The following is an 11,530-nucleotide window of genomic DNA, read 5'->3' as shown; positions in this document are numbered from 1 at the left end:
CCCATATCTAGTCTGCTCATACCAACTTAACGGTTCCCTTCCAGTAAGATAATGCTGAAAATTATTATTTTATTAGGTTAGTCGTCCGATTTTTATTAAATTTAAATCGAAATTTAGAACTAATTAAAAAAATGTTATTTCCAAGTGTAGAATGTTATTTGTTAAAAAACACCAAAGGTATAATTTATAATTAAAATTTGTTTTTGATTATTCCTAGGGGATCCATAAGATATAGCTGTCCGATCCGGCTGGATCCGACTTTTATACTACCTGCAAAAAAAAGAAGTCTTTTGGGAAAGTTTCAGCCCCGAAACTGAGAGACTAGTTTGCGTAGAAACGGACGGACAGACGGACATGGCTAGATCGACTCGTCTAGTGATCCTGATCAAGAATATATATACTTTATTGAGCCGGAAACGTCTTTTTCACCGCGTTGCAAATGTCTGACTGGAATAATTATACCCTCTGCAAGGGTATAAAAATTCGGTTCCTAAGAAAAGAAGTGTAATTTGAAAAGGGGTCTAAAAATAATAGGCGAAGGTTTATATCATAGTTTATGTCCATATTTCATGCTTTTACATTTACATTTTGCAAGGATTTAAATGCAGATTAAACGCACATATTTAAAGGTATATAAAGGAATCAGTAGCCAAGTAACATTAATTCTGGTTCTACTTGCTTCAAGGCCAGGTTTTCTTGAAAGTGTAACATTGCAGATCTTAGAAATAGCTAATTTGAACTTAATATTTCGCTATATAATAGCATTTAAATATTTGGTACATCGAAGGCTAACCACTAGAAGTACTTGCTGCAACACTAAAAGGCTGGGCTACCCACATTCAGATTGATTTGAATGTTAGCCCAGCGGTAGTCCCGGCTATCCGGGTCGCGCAGCAGGCACATTAGGGGCGGCTGTTTTCGGCGACCCCTGGGGCTCGGCAGCTCCGCGACCAGCTGCTGCAGACCGGCGGGGGAGACATAGCCCACGGCACAGGCAAGAGCCTCCGTAAAGCTAAATCCGGCCGAGCTCACATAGCCGAAGACCTGGCGGCTACATTGTCGGCGCACGCTGTCGCGCATCTCCGCCGGATCGGTGGGTAGCCACAGCTGTCTCATTTGCTGCAGCTGAGCATGAACCAGGTGGGCCGTGTTCGCTGGCCGTATGTGGACACGATGGGTAGCAGTCTCCTGAAGCTTCCGTTTCTCGCTCACCCTTCTCGACCGTAATCGCTTCAGCTTGAGCTTGTGACTCTGGCGGAGATCCTTGCGCGGCTGTTCATTCAAATCCGGCTGCAGTGGCTCCACGTACACTGGGCCTTGGTCATCGCGCTTAATTTGTCTCCAACGCTGCATGTAATCCTCTGCCGTGGGCAGGCAAATCAGGGCGTTGCTTTTTACATAACCACGGGATACAAGTCGGAGTTGGACCTGAATGAGTGCCTCCTCGGGCAATGGCTCCGGCAGCGGCCTACGTTGTCGAATGTTCTCTGCAATCTCCTGTAGCTGCTGGCGATGGCGCAGCACGTAGAATGATGAGCCGCTGTCGGGAGTGGAAGTTGGACGCCAGTCACGCACTAAGTACTTCCAGGGAGCACTGAACGGACTGACCACCGCCAATCTTCGGTAGTTGGGGCGCTTGTTAGGCGGCATCCGGAAGTAGCTGGCACGTAGCTCATTCGCTGCAGCCGCAGCTTGCTGGAGTCCTAGAGAAATCAAAAGGGAATTGATAAGAAATATACGGAGTATTTAGGAGAGGCCACTAACCTGCTATTGTATCCGGCAGATGCATCTCCGCGCCCGCCTCCCTAGCCACCGAATCCAGTTCCCTTAACCCGCCTGGCCTTGCGCCCCACATAGTGAGCGTGAGCCACAGGGCCATCCCGTATCCAGCCGGAGCAATCACATCCCAGCCGCAACCGTAGGCCAGTCTTTTGTATCTGGGGTCTTGGGAGCCCGGTCTTTGAACGAGAATCAGAGGAACCGCCTGCATTTTCTGTTCGAAGGCACAGGGAGCTCCAGGCACCACGGCATGCTGTTGCCGCAGCTGATCGTATGTGTGCGTGGACATGATGTTTTTGGCTAGCCGTTTCCTCTCCTCCTTGCTCCACAATGCACTCTCCGGCAGACTCTTTGGCTGGTCCATCAGCAGATCCCCAGCGGAGAGCGTCTGCGTCGCTTTCCCCTCTGCTTTCGTGCGCTTTTTCGGTCGCTGCAGGCGTGGATCCACACCCTGGAGGCCCATCACCAGGTTGGAAAGCAGTTCGGCGGGCGAACTCAGCTGCAGGGCTGACTGACAGTAGTTGGCTTGGTCCTGGCGCTCCGCCTGTTGATGAGGACGTAAGCTAGCAAGCAAAACGCTTTGCGCTCTGGGGCCCGTCAAGCGGAAACGATTGAACTCTCGCCGCAGCACTACCAATCGGAGGGTGTCTTCGGTGTTCGTGTAACTGGGCTGCAGTTCGAAGGTCTTTGTTTGTGTCCAAAAGCGTAGGTTCTTTTGGCGCCACTTCTTCGTGGAGTCCTCCTGTTGTAACGTGCCCTTGCCTTGGCCCTCCTTGCTCGGACTCTCTTGGTTTTCCCTGGACAACTCCTCTGACTCAACCTCCATCGTTTGCTCCTCTACTTCCTCCTTTAAGGGCAACACTTGTTGCTTTGTGGACTTCAGCTGGAACACGCCGATCAGTTGCTCTAGAGTGGCTTGAGCGCCACTGGGATGCAACCACAGCCAGAGCGTGTGGTCCCCCTGGTCCTCCTCTGTTCCCCGCGGCCGCCACATGAAACTAGCCCGCTGCAGAGCTCCATGTGGATAGCGGCCGTCCTTGAACAGCTCCACGCTACCCTCGCGTCGTCCACTTAGAAAAGTTTTGGCCGTTATCCCCAGCCCGCACTGCGGACTGGTTAGGCGGGCGAATCCCTGCTGCAGGAGGTCCAAGGGCCCTCGGAGCTCCACACAGCAGTAAAACGAGATGTCCTGCAGCAGGCAGTGCTCCGAGCTGGCGCGATAACTGGCGCGGTAGGTCTTGTCGCAGCTGGCGTAGGCCAGTCGGTGGCCCCAACGGTCCACCATGTGGAATCGCTTTGCGTGCCAGATGTGCGTCTCCAGCCAGACATGGCGTCTCTGCCGGCGCACGTACTCCCGCATCAGGTTTTGAGGGCGCCGGCGGTACTTCCTCGAGGGGCGTTTGCTGTTCACCGGCTGGTTGCCGCCCTTGCCCATCTGCGACTTGTGTGCCTGGCGGTACTTGCGCGGCAGGCGCTTCGGGTGGTGCGACATCGCCCGGCGGCGCATGTGCTTGGGCAGCGTCTGGAAGATCAGCTTGCTGCTCCGCTGCGTCGTCTCCTGGCAGTCGGCCACCAGGTTCCGGATCTCCTGCAGCGCCCCGGCCGCGTAGTGGTACGTGGTCACGTGCGACGGCAGGGTCACGCGACCGCCCACCGCTGCGTCGTACTCCAGCTTCTGGGTGCTCATCTCGAATTGCCAAAATGAGATCCAAACACAAATTGAAAGCCCGGGGCAAAACAAACCGAGCGGCACGTGTTTACTTTGTATTTTCGTGTTTTCCAGCACTGTCGACCTCAGCCCTCCGATCAGTCTGGCAAGGAGGGTCGGGTGGTGTCTCCGCTAAATTAGCAAATACAACCCCCTGACGGTGTGACCATTCAGCAGTTTCTTTTGGTATTTTGGCCGCGCACGAATTGTATAAATAGTATATTTGCTACAGCCGGGCGGTATTGTTGCGCGGTCATACTGTTGGCTTTGTCATTTATTACAATTCGATATTGAGTTTCCCGTGTTTTTGTGTTGTTTTCCCCAGCTAGCTCAAAACGAATAGAGATGGTGAGTACGAGCCGGACTGCTTATTGCGGCGCTGCTGCGGCTCGCTGTTTACCGTTCACTATTGGCCGTTTGCCATCGTCTCGAATGGAAGGCCGCCCTGGAAGCCTGGGAATCGGTACTCAAGTGTCCCTTCTTTTCTTTTCTCGTTGCAGGCGGCGTACACCGAGGATCAGTTGGCTGGTGAGTGTTTCCAAAGGCTCCCAGAGTTTCCAAAGGTCAAGCACCGAAAGTCGGCCAGCAAACGGCGCTGAGTTGTGTGTGCGCTGGCACATCGCGCCCTCTCCCTCCCACTCGCGCTGGCATGCGGGAGTGGGAGAGCGACGGCACGAAGGTGTGTGAGTGCTACACAGCTTTATAGGCGGCGAAAACATGAATCATTGATAAAGCCAATGCGCTGGAAAGCAGCCATACGAATACGATCGTGACTCACCCAAAGCACGGGGGAACCGAGGCAGCAGTGCCACGGGGAAATCCGGAGGCCGAGTGGGACACCTGTGTCCCCGTGGGACATCCCACCTGAACTTCTCCACAGCCACCGGTAGCCGTTTGATGCCCACCCAATATTCGGCACATGTGTGGGGTACGCCAGGGTCCCCCATATCAGTAGCCCAATTCAAGCGAAAACGTCTGTTTGGGGAACAAGGAATCGATCTCCCGCCCGAGGGTACAGTGCCAGCTGTGGGAAAGTTGTATGAAACCGTTCAGACGCCTAACATACCAACTTTGTAGCCATCTTAAAAACAATGCTAGTCATATATGCGCAAAGCATGTTTCAGAGGGAAAGGCCCCTCTCCCCTGACGCACATCTAAGAGCTAAGCCAGGGTATCAAAGAACACTCTGTTGCATGGCGAAGGAAGTGAGCGATAAGATAAAGTCATAGGAGCTGGCCTATGGGATAATCACCGGTTGTCTGACCCGCCGGCAGCTCGTTTCAAATAAAACTGCAATTGCAGTGGCAAAATCCAAACGACAAGTCAGTCAGCCGACAAAACACAGCCTCCATTCACGAAAGAACGCCTTCTGTGCGTTGACATGCGACACGACTCCGAGTTCGATTGGGGTTCCGATTCCATAACGAATCGAATCGAATCGAATCTTTACGCAATTCCTGTGTTAGCCTAATCAAAGTCAACGGTCTCCGATAATTCAGCAATGCTGACTCTCTGACGTCAGCCGTTGACCGCATTCGACCGTATGTACCATAGCCGCATGCCGTGAAGCAAACATTTTCCAGTTCCAACTAACCTTGTCGCCATTGCCTGGCAATCTTTAGCTTCAGCAGTGAGCTGTGTCGAATAGCCTGTCGCCGCCGTTTTGTCATCGCCTAAAATGGACAAAAATGTGCTGGATTCGTTTGCTTTTCGCCATTTACGGACGTCGTGTGCGCATGATAACCAAACTTACAGCTGAGCATCCGGGCAGGACATCGAATTCTGAACACTCTAGTCTGCAGTGTATTATACTCACACAATTTTCAATCGGAGTCCCATCGCACTGGCCGAACTCGCTTGAATATTATATCCAACACATTGAACTTTCAGCTTTCTGCCATCTGTTTTTCGCATATTTAACTTTTTCCACCAATCTTCTTGAGCTAAAGAACTTACACCTCCGCTTGCTTGGATCCAACTGCAACCGCTATCCGAGGAAAAGGCCTACGATTCCTCGGCAGTCCCTTCCCCCGAAACAAACCCTTCCAAAACAAGCCGTTTCCTGGGTTCCCGGGTTGTTTACGTGAATTGTAAACAGTTCACTCTTGGGCCCGGCTTCAAGAGAGTTGCACCCACTTCCCAGTAGAGAAGTTCTACCGCAAAGTCAGGGTATCGCATCGCGAAGGAAGGCGGGTGGCAGGGTGGCTGGGGATCGGATTCGATCCAATGGCCGGCCAAATCCGGGCAGACGGAGTTTCAGGCCGTCAGTAGCTGACAAAACGGTCATCGGAGTGGTTCAATATGCATTACTACACTGCACACGTGAAGCAAACCTTTACCACTCTGGAAGGTGATCATTCAACTTGCACTGGGTTCTTGAGGAATCACTTCTCACATAGCATTGTGTATATTTAGTCGCAGTACTGGAAATGTGCTGTCGTGATCCAATTTAAGCGGGTGATAGACCGATTCAAAGTTATTTAGTGAATTACAGTGCCGTAATTACTATTATTCAAAGGAAAAATTCCTAAGTGGTACAGAACTGTGGCTTTCCCAACAACACATTAGGAGGAGTTACAGCATTTCGTCGATTTTATATGATAATTCCCTAACCAAAAGCCACATTCTTCCGCAGAGTTCCAGGAGGCCTTCAACCTGTTCGATAACCGCGGCGATGGCAAGATCCAGCTGAGTCAGGTGGGCGAGTGCTTGAGGGCCCTGGGACAAAACCCCACCGAGTCGGACGTGAAGAAGTGCACCCACCAGCTGAAACCCGACGAGCGCATCTCGTTCGAGGTGTTCCTGCCTATTTACCAGGCCATCTCGAAGGCTCGTTCTGGCGACACGGCCGACGACTTCATCGAGGGCCTCCGTCACTTTGACAAGGACGCCAGTGGCTACATCTCATCTGCCGAGCTGCGCCACCTGCTGACCACGCTGGGCGAGAAGCTGACCGACGAGGAGGTGGAGCAGCTGCTGGCCAACATGGAGGACCAGCAGGGCAACATCAACTACGAGGAGTTCGTTCGCATGGTCATGAGCGGCTAGGACTCCCGATTCCAGCTGTCCAGCTGTCCAGCACCACGACAATAGAAGCAACACACACTATTCAACACAACAGCACTCTAAAACACCTGCCTAGCTAGCTGATCCGTTCATTCCGCCAGAAGTTCCAACTCCGTGATTCCAACTTAGCCATTCTTTCCCTGGACGAAGAGCAATTCCTGTTGCAACCTAGGACAACGACCAAGGATATCGAGATATAAATACAAACAGGGAAAGTTGCTGATTAGCAGCTGAAAACTCAAGCAAACTGATAACTTCGAGATCGGAGCTTTTCCCTCTTCCAAAACTAACCATCGATGTAGACATAGATTCATGATTAACCATAACTAATCGCCGCGTCTGTGAATGTGCGTGTTATTCTAAAAGGAGACTAGAAGTTTAATCAGTAATTATCACCTAGTGCAGGCGTTCTTTTCTACCAACCACACTCGATACATATTATATTTCAGCGGAAAGCAGCGAGAGTATCACGAAAAGTATTTCTAAATTAAATTTGATATTCGCCGGTGGCGTGTGTCCGAATTTAAATGCGCATTTTGAAGTTTTACATGTTTATTTTTTTTAAATAATTTAATATTTGTATTTAATAAATAATAAAGAGAAGCAATGAACGTGTAGGTCTTTTTACAAAAGAAACGTACTTAAATCTATTAAACCAATTGAACCCAAGCTGCTGTTTTGATTTGTTGCGGAGGGGGCAAGATGATATTGCCTAGGTGATCCAAATTTCTGCCGTGCAGGCTTCAAGTGTATAGTGAAATTTTATTTGTTGGTGTTATTTGGACTCTGCCGAGGCCTGTGCGCAATAGTTTTGCATATGGCACGGCATTGTACGAGTGCCTATGTTCCGGTATTGGCAGGCAAGGAAATTTTAGACGAAGGGATGAATTGTTTAATCTAAGTGTGCATACAAATAAATTTGAATTCTGGTATTTTCGATTCGGTATTTTTAAAGCTTAATACCGCACTGCACTTTGACGGCCTGGCAACCTTGCCGCCTGCCAAGCAAAAAAACAGAATCATAAAGTTCTCTACTTTAATTTAATTTGTCAAAAACTGACGCCTACTGAGTGAGTTTGGACTTGTTGGTCTGCTAGTCCCAAGGAGGATGCCCCGGAACACGGAGGCGGGCGCCGGAAGTGCGGGAAACCTGGGTTCCGGCTGTGTGGGTGGTGCCCCCGAGCCCAGTTCTCCGGTTCAGAAGGTTTGGAAGCCGGAATGTAAGTGGAGGAGCTGCACTTATGACCCCCTCTACATCGATTCCCCACCTCCCCGCAGTGTACAAACTTCAGTTGGAGGCACCGGCTCCGTGTCCGTTGCGCTGCCAGCGTACTTTGCCTCTGCCGCCGGCGAAGAGCACGACGGAGGCCGTGGAGGCCAACAACTTGGCGGGACGGCTGTACGGCTCCGAGTACCACGGCCTCATGGGGCACCTGGAGGCGGAGCAGCTGCTGGCCCAAGCCCGCGACGGCAGCTACTTCGTCCGCCGGAGCCCCCAGTCCGACGGCTACTACACGCTGAGTCTCCGCTTCAACAAGCGCCCCAAGCACTTCAAGCTGCTCCACAAGCCCGGCGTGGGCCACTACCTGCGCGGCCAGGACAAGCGCTTCGATACGGTCCACGACATGGTCGCCGACGGGCTGATCAACTTTCACATGCAGCTCCACGCCAGTCCCATCATCCAACAGATAAACCAGCAGACCAAGAATTGCTACCAGCAGAGCCCCTACATGACGCTGAACGGACGCAAGCTGAGGGCCCTCTCCAATGAGCTGGGCAAGGCCTCGAAAGAGAAGGAGGCCCCGCCAGACGAGATGAAGGAGCCAAAGCAGGAGGAGCCGCCGCCTGCCGTGGACCCGATGCCGCTGGTGTACGAGAAACTGCATCATTTTAAGGTGGGCTCTGCGTAAACCCACAATTTACAATTTACAATGACGCACCCAAACTAAGTGTTGTCTCCCTACAGGTACACACTTTCAAGGGCCTCAACTGGTGCGAGTTCTGTGCCAACTTTCTGTGGGGATTCACCGCACAGGGCGTCAAGTGCGAGGCCTGCGGCTTTGTGGCGCACAGCAAGTGCTCCGAGTTGGTGCCGCCCAAGTGTGTGCCGGACCTAAAACGCATTCGCGGCGTATTCGGCACCGACTTGACCACCATGGTGCAGCTGGAGCCGCACCACCAAATACCCTTCGTGGTGCGGCGCTGCGTGGAAGAGGTTGAGGCCCGGGGCATGCTGCAGGAGGGGATATACCGGGTGTCCGGGTTCGCCGATGAGATCGAGGCCCTGAAGCTGGCCCTGGATCGGGAGGGCGAGACGACGGACATGTCGGAGACGGCTTACGGAAACGTGAATGTGATTGCCGGAACCCTGAAGCTTTACCTACGCCTGCTCCCAGTACCGCTCATCACGTTCCAGGCCTACCCCAGCTTCATGGCAGCAGGACGTGAGCCTTACCTTGACCTAAACACGGGTTTGCTGGCCTAATCATGCATTTTGTTTCCCAGGCACCGGCAAGCAGACGGAGCAGCGCCAGCTCATGGCAGAGGCAGTGCGTCGCCTGCCGCCCGCCCACCACAGCTGCCTGCAGTATATGCTGGAGCACCTGAAGCGGTAAGTGGTGTCTGCGTAGCCATTAAGTTCTGAAGATCCATGACCAGCCCCTCTCACCACAGCGTGGCCTCCCATTACGCCGTGAACAAGATGAACGAGCACAATTTGGCCACCGTGTTTGCGCCCACGCTGATTGCCACCCCCCAGCACATGACAAACCTCACGGAGGAGATTTTCATGCTCTCCTCGCTCATCACCCACTGCAAGACTATATTTGCGACTTCTTGAACAGCCTTAAGCCGAGCCCAATGCCTCCCAAAGCCAAATCCTTAAGCTGAAGTCTGAGGGGTGCTGCCACATGGATGGCCCCTCTTTCGAAGCAGACCCCCGAGTTTGCCCTCTGCCAAGCACGCACAGTACTCGTGACTCGAGAGTTCCACCAAAAATTTAGCCTAAGATCAAATATCCGCATCGGTCACTTCGAATCGGTGGTTTTATATCTTTCTTAGCACCCAAAAACACAAGGAAAAACAAAAGTCCAGTAGAATACATTGAATGTTGTAGGAGTACGAATTTAACGATTTTTCAAAATATTTTTACGTGAAGTATTTTTGTCACAATAAAGATGTGTATTTATTTTATATTTATAATGTAATTTCGAAGCTTTTAAACTAAACCCAGTTGCAAACTGATCTGTTGCACTGCGGAAAGCTCAGTAGGATCTCGATTTCTGTTTAATGAATAACTTTGGTTTTTCGACAGTTCATTAGTTTATGGTTGAAGGCTGAAGAGCCTTGAAGGTTTTTACCTTCTATAATGAAACTCTGATTTTGCTTTTATTCCGTAATTCGATGGGGATTTTGTAACATTTTACCACATGTCATTTTCAACACTTAAACTTGGTAGGCGAGTCCTTTTGCTGTAGAGGTGCACCCGAATGTTTTAGTCACTTTGAGACGTGGTTTGATCGAAACAAGTCGACTTCATCTTTCTGCTTCTGAAAATAATTTTCGTGTGTTTAAAAAAAGTTGAAAAAGAAAAAACGAGCATTTTAATCATTTTCTGAGGGATATAGTTGAGACGAGTCAACTTCATCTTTCTGCTTCCGAGTAATATATTCGTGTGTGTTAAAAACAGCTGAAAAACGACGATGAAGGGCGAAAAAATTGTGGACGATGAACGTGAGCATGAAAAGCCGGGCTTGTCGAATGGTTCCATGCGATCGCAGCGTGGCGACGCGGAACCCATCGACAAGAAGCTGAAGGAGATCAAAGACCAAAAGGCCCACTTCAACGAAATGGTCGGCAGCCTGGAGAGCCTCGTGACGCCCGTTAATTCCAAAACGCTCACAAAGAGCATGAAGTGAGTTCCGGGTGCTATTTAAACATACTACAAGTCTGCACACTGCTCGAACAAACTGTATCATTCTTAAATTTTGAACACACCTTTCCGAACACGTTAAAAAACTACCAAACCCTTGTTAAGCTGACATTGTTTAGAAGCAAAAGCGTTTGTACTCGGATAATGTGTTGGATTTCGTTCATTTTCATCCCATATAGTAATACATTCCTTTAATACGTAGGAAGGGGGATGCTCCTGAAAAAAAGAACCTCATCGTTGATAAGCTGCCCTTTAGTTCTGGGCCGAAGATCAGCCCGTCGGCATCAGCGGAGGCGAAGGCGGAAGCCACGGAAGAGATAGCTATCGACCCGGTTGCGAACATGTTTGTAATGCAGCCGGATGGCACGCATGAGTGCTATGCTGGAGAAGTGCCTGTTGCCGAGAGCCAGCAGGTGCCTGCCATGCGTGAGATCCGCATCGATGATGGGGAACGCATCATCCTAACCGGGGGAAACGGCCAGGTTGTGTACCACCCGGAGGATACCGTCGCAATAGACATTGACGATGCGCGTGTTTTTGTCTTCGACGCGCAGGAGAGTGGCGTTTCCTTTGTTCAGGCAACTGAAAGTAGCGAGGTTCTGGACATCGATAGTATCATAGAGTTCTTGCCGGAGGAGCAAGACACTACAGCCATGGGGACCGATGGAGGAGTTCAGTCGGCCACTTATGCGGATGGCACAGACATGGCTCAGTTCCCAACTTCTGTGGTAATTCAAGTCAATCCTGAGCAAGCGAGGCCGATAGAGGGTCAAATAACTCAGCCACCAGCAGCTTGCCATGAGATGCCCGACGGGCTAGGTCTGGGAGAGGACGACAAAGGAGTTCATTCGCCGGCATGCCACAGTGGAATGCGGAATTAAGGGGTCCATCCGCCCCAGGTTTCAGCGAGTTGGATGAGGGAACAAGTCTGCAAATAGTTAATGTGATACCTAGACTAAATAAAATAAATAAATACAAAATAAGGGCCAATAACAAGAACCAACACTGGCTTCACCTAAGCTACATGTGCCTGGGAACCCGAGAAC

At 50.9% G+C, this 11,530-nt stretch overlaps 4 protein-coding genes across 4 annotated transcripts; 3 read left to right on the top strand and 1 right to left on the bottom strand.

The window, feature by feature from the left end:
- Positions 1-508: 508 nt before the first annotated feature.
- Positions 509-3,629, bottom strand: LOC108024243 (ribonucleases P/MRP protein subunit POP1). Its single transcript, XM_017094124.3, has 2 exons — positions 1,765-3,629; positions 509-1,703 (listed from the first exon to the last, which is right to left on the bottom strand). The coding sequence occupies exons 1-2, from the start codon at positions 3,464-3,466 to the stop codon at positions 817-819; spliced, it is 2,589 nt and encodes an 862-aa protein (XP_016949613.1). The 5' UTR covers positions 3,467-3,629; the 3' UTR covers positions 509-816.
- A 53-nt stretch (positions 3,630-3,682) lies between these two features.
- On the top strand, positions 3,683-7,164 carry LOC108024232 (myosin-2 essential light chain). Its single transcript, XM_017094104.3, has 3 exons — positions 3,683-3,835; positions 3,988-4,015; positions 6,123-7,164. The coding sequence occupies exons 1-3, from the start codon at positions 3,833-3,835 to the stop codon at positions 6,533-6,535; spliced, it is 444 nt and encodes a 147-aa protein (XP_016949593.1). The 5' UTR covers positions 3,683-3,832; the 3' UTR covers positions 6,536-7,164.
- Positions 7,165-7,528: 364 nt separating this feature from the next.
- Positions 7,529-9,759, top strand: LOC108024255 (N-chimaerin). Its single transcript, XM_017094142.3, has 5 exons — positions 7,529-7,773; positions 7,832-8,448; positions 8,520-8,997; positions 9,059-9,164; positions 9,227-9,759. The coding sequence occupies exons 1-5, from the start codon at positions 7,662-7,664 to the stop codon at positions 9,390-9,392; spliced, it is 1,479 nt and encodes a 492-aa protein (XP_016949631.1). The 5' UTR covers positions 7,529-7,661; the 3' UTR covers positions 9,393-9,759.
- Positions 9,760-10,050: 291 nt separating this feature from the next.
- LOC108024115 (uncharacterized) lies at positions 10,051-11,474 on the top strand. The gene is made up of 2 exons (XM_017093895.3): positions 10,051-10,466; positions 10,687-11,474. The coding sequence occupies exons 1-2, from the start codon at positions 10,255-10,257 to the stop codon at positions 11,363-11,365; spliced, it is 891 nt and encodes a 296-aa protein (XP_016949384.1). The 5' UTR covers positions 10,051-10,254; the 3' UTR covers positions 11,366-11,474.
- The last annotated feature ends 56 nt before the right edge of the window (positions 11,475-11,530 follow it).

This window comes from Drosophila biarmipes, chromosome X, assembly GCF_025231255.1.
Source record: "Drosophila biarmipes strain raj3 chromosome X, RU_DBia_V1.1, whole genome shotgun sequence".
In the NCBI taxonomy this organism is placed as follows: Eukaryota; Metazoa; Arthropoda; class Insecta; order Diptera; family Drosophilidae; genus Drosophila; species Drosophila biarmipes.
The sequence above is the reverse complement of the archived record's forward strand: the minus strand, read 5'-3'. Positions and strand labels throughout refer to the sequence as shown.

Coding starts and splice junctions, on each gene's coding strand:
- LOC108024255 (XM_017094142.3), top strand. CDS start 7,662: ATGCCCCGGAACACGGAGGCGGGCGCCGGAAGTGCGGGAAACCTGGGT. Junction 8,449..8,519: donor AGAAACTGCATCATTTTAAG/GTGGGCTCTGCG, acceptor GTCTCCCTACAG/GTACACACTTTCAAGGGCCT. Junction 9,165..9,226: donor ATGCTGGAGCACCTGAAGCG/GTAAGTGGTGTC, acceptor CTCTCACCACAG/CGTGGCCTCCCATTACGCCG.
- LOC108024243 (XM_017094124.3), bottom strand. CDS start 3,466: ATGAGCACCCAGAAGCTGGAGTACGACGCAGCGGTGGGCGGTCGCGTG. Junction 1,704..1,764: donor TCTGCCGGATACAATAGCAG/GTTAGTGGCCTC, acceptor TGATTTCTCTAG/GACTCCAGCAAGCTGCGGCT.
- LOC108024232 (XM_017094104.3), top strand. Junction 4,016..6,122: donor CACCGAGGATCAGTTGGCTG/GTGAGTGTTTCC, acceptor ATTCTTCCGCAG/AGTTCCAGGAGGCCTTCAAC.
- LOC108024115 (XM_017093895.3), top strand. CDS start 10,255: ATGAAGGGCGAAAAAATTGTGGACGATGAACGTGAGCATGAAAAGCCG. Junction 10,467..10,686: donor ACGCTCACAAAGAGCATGAA/GTGAGTTCCGGG, acceptor TTTAATACGTAG/GAAGGGGGATGCTCCTGAAA.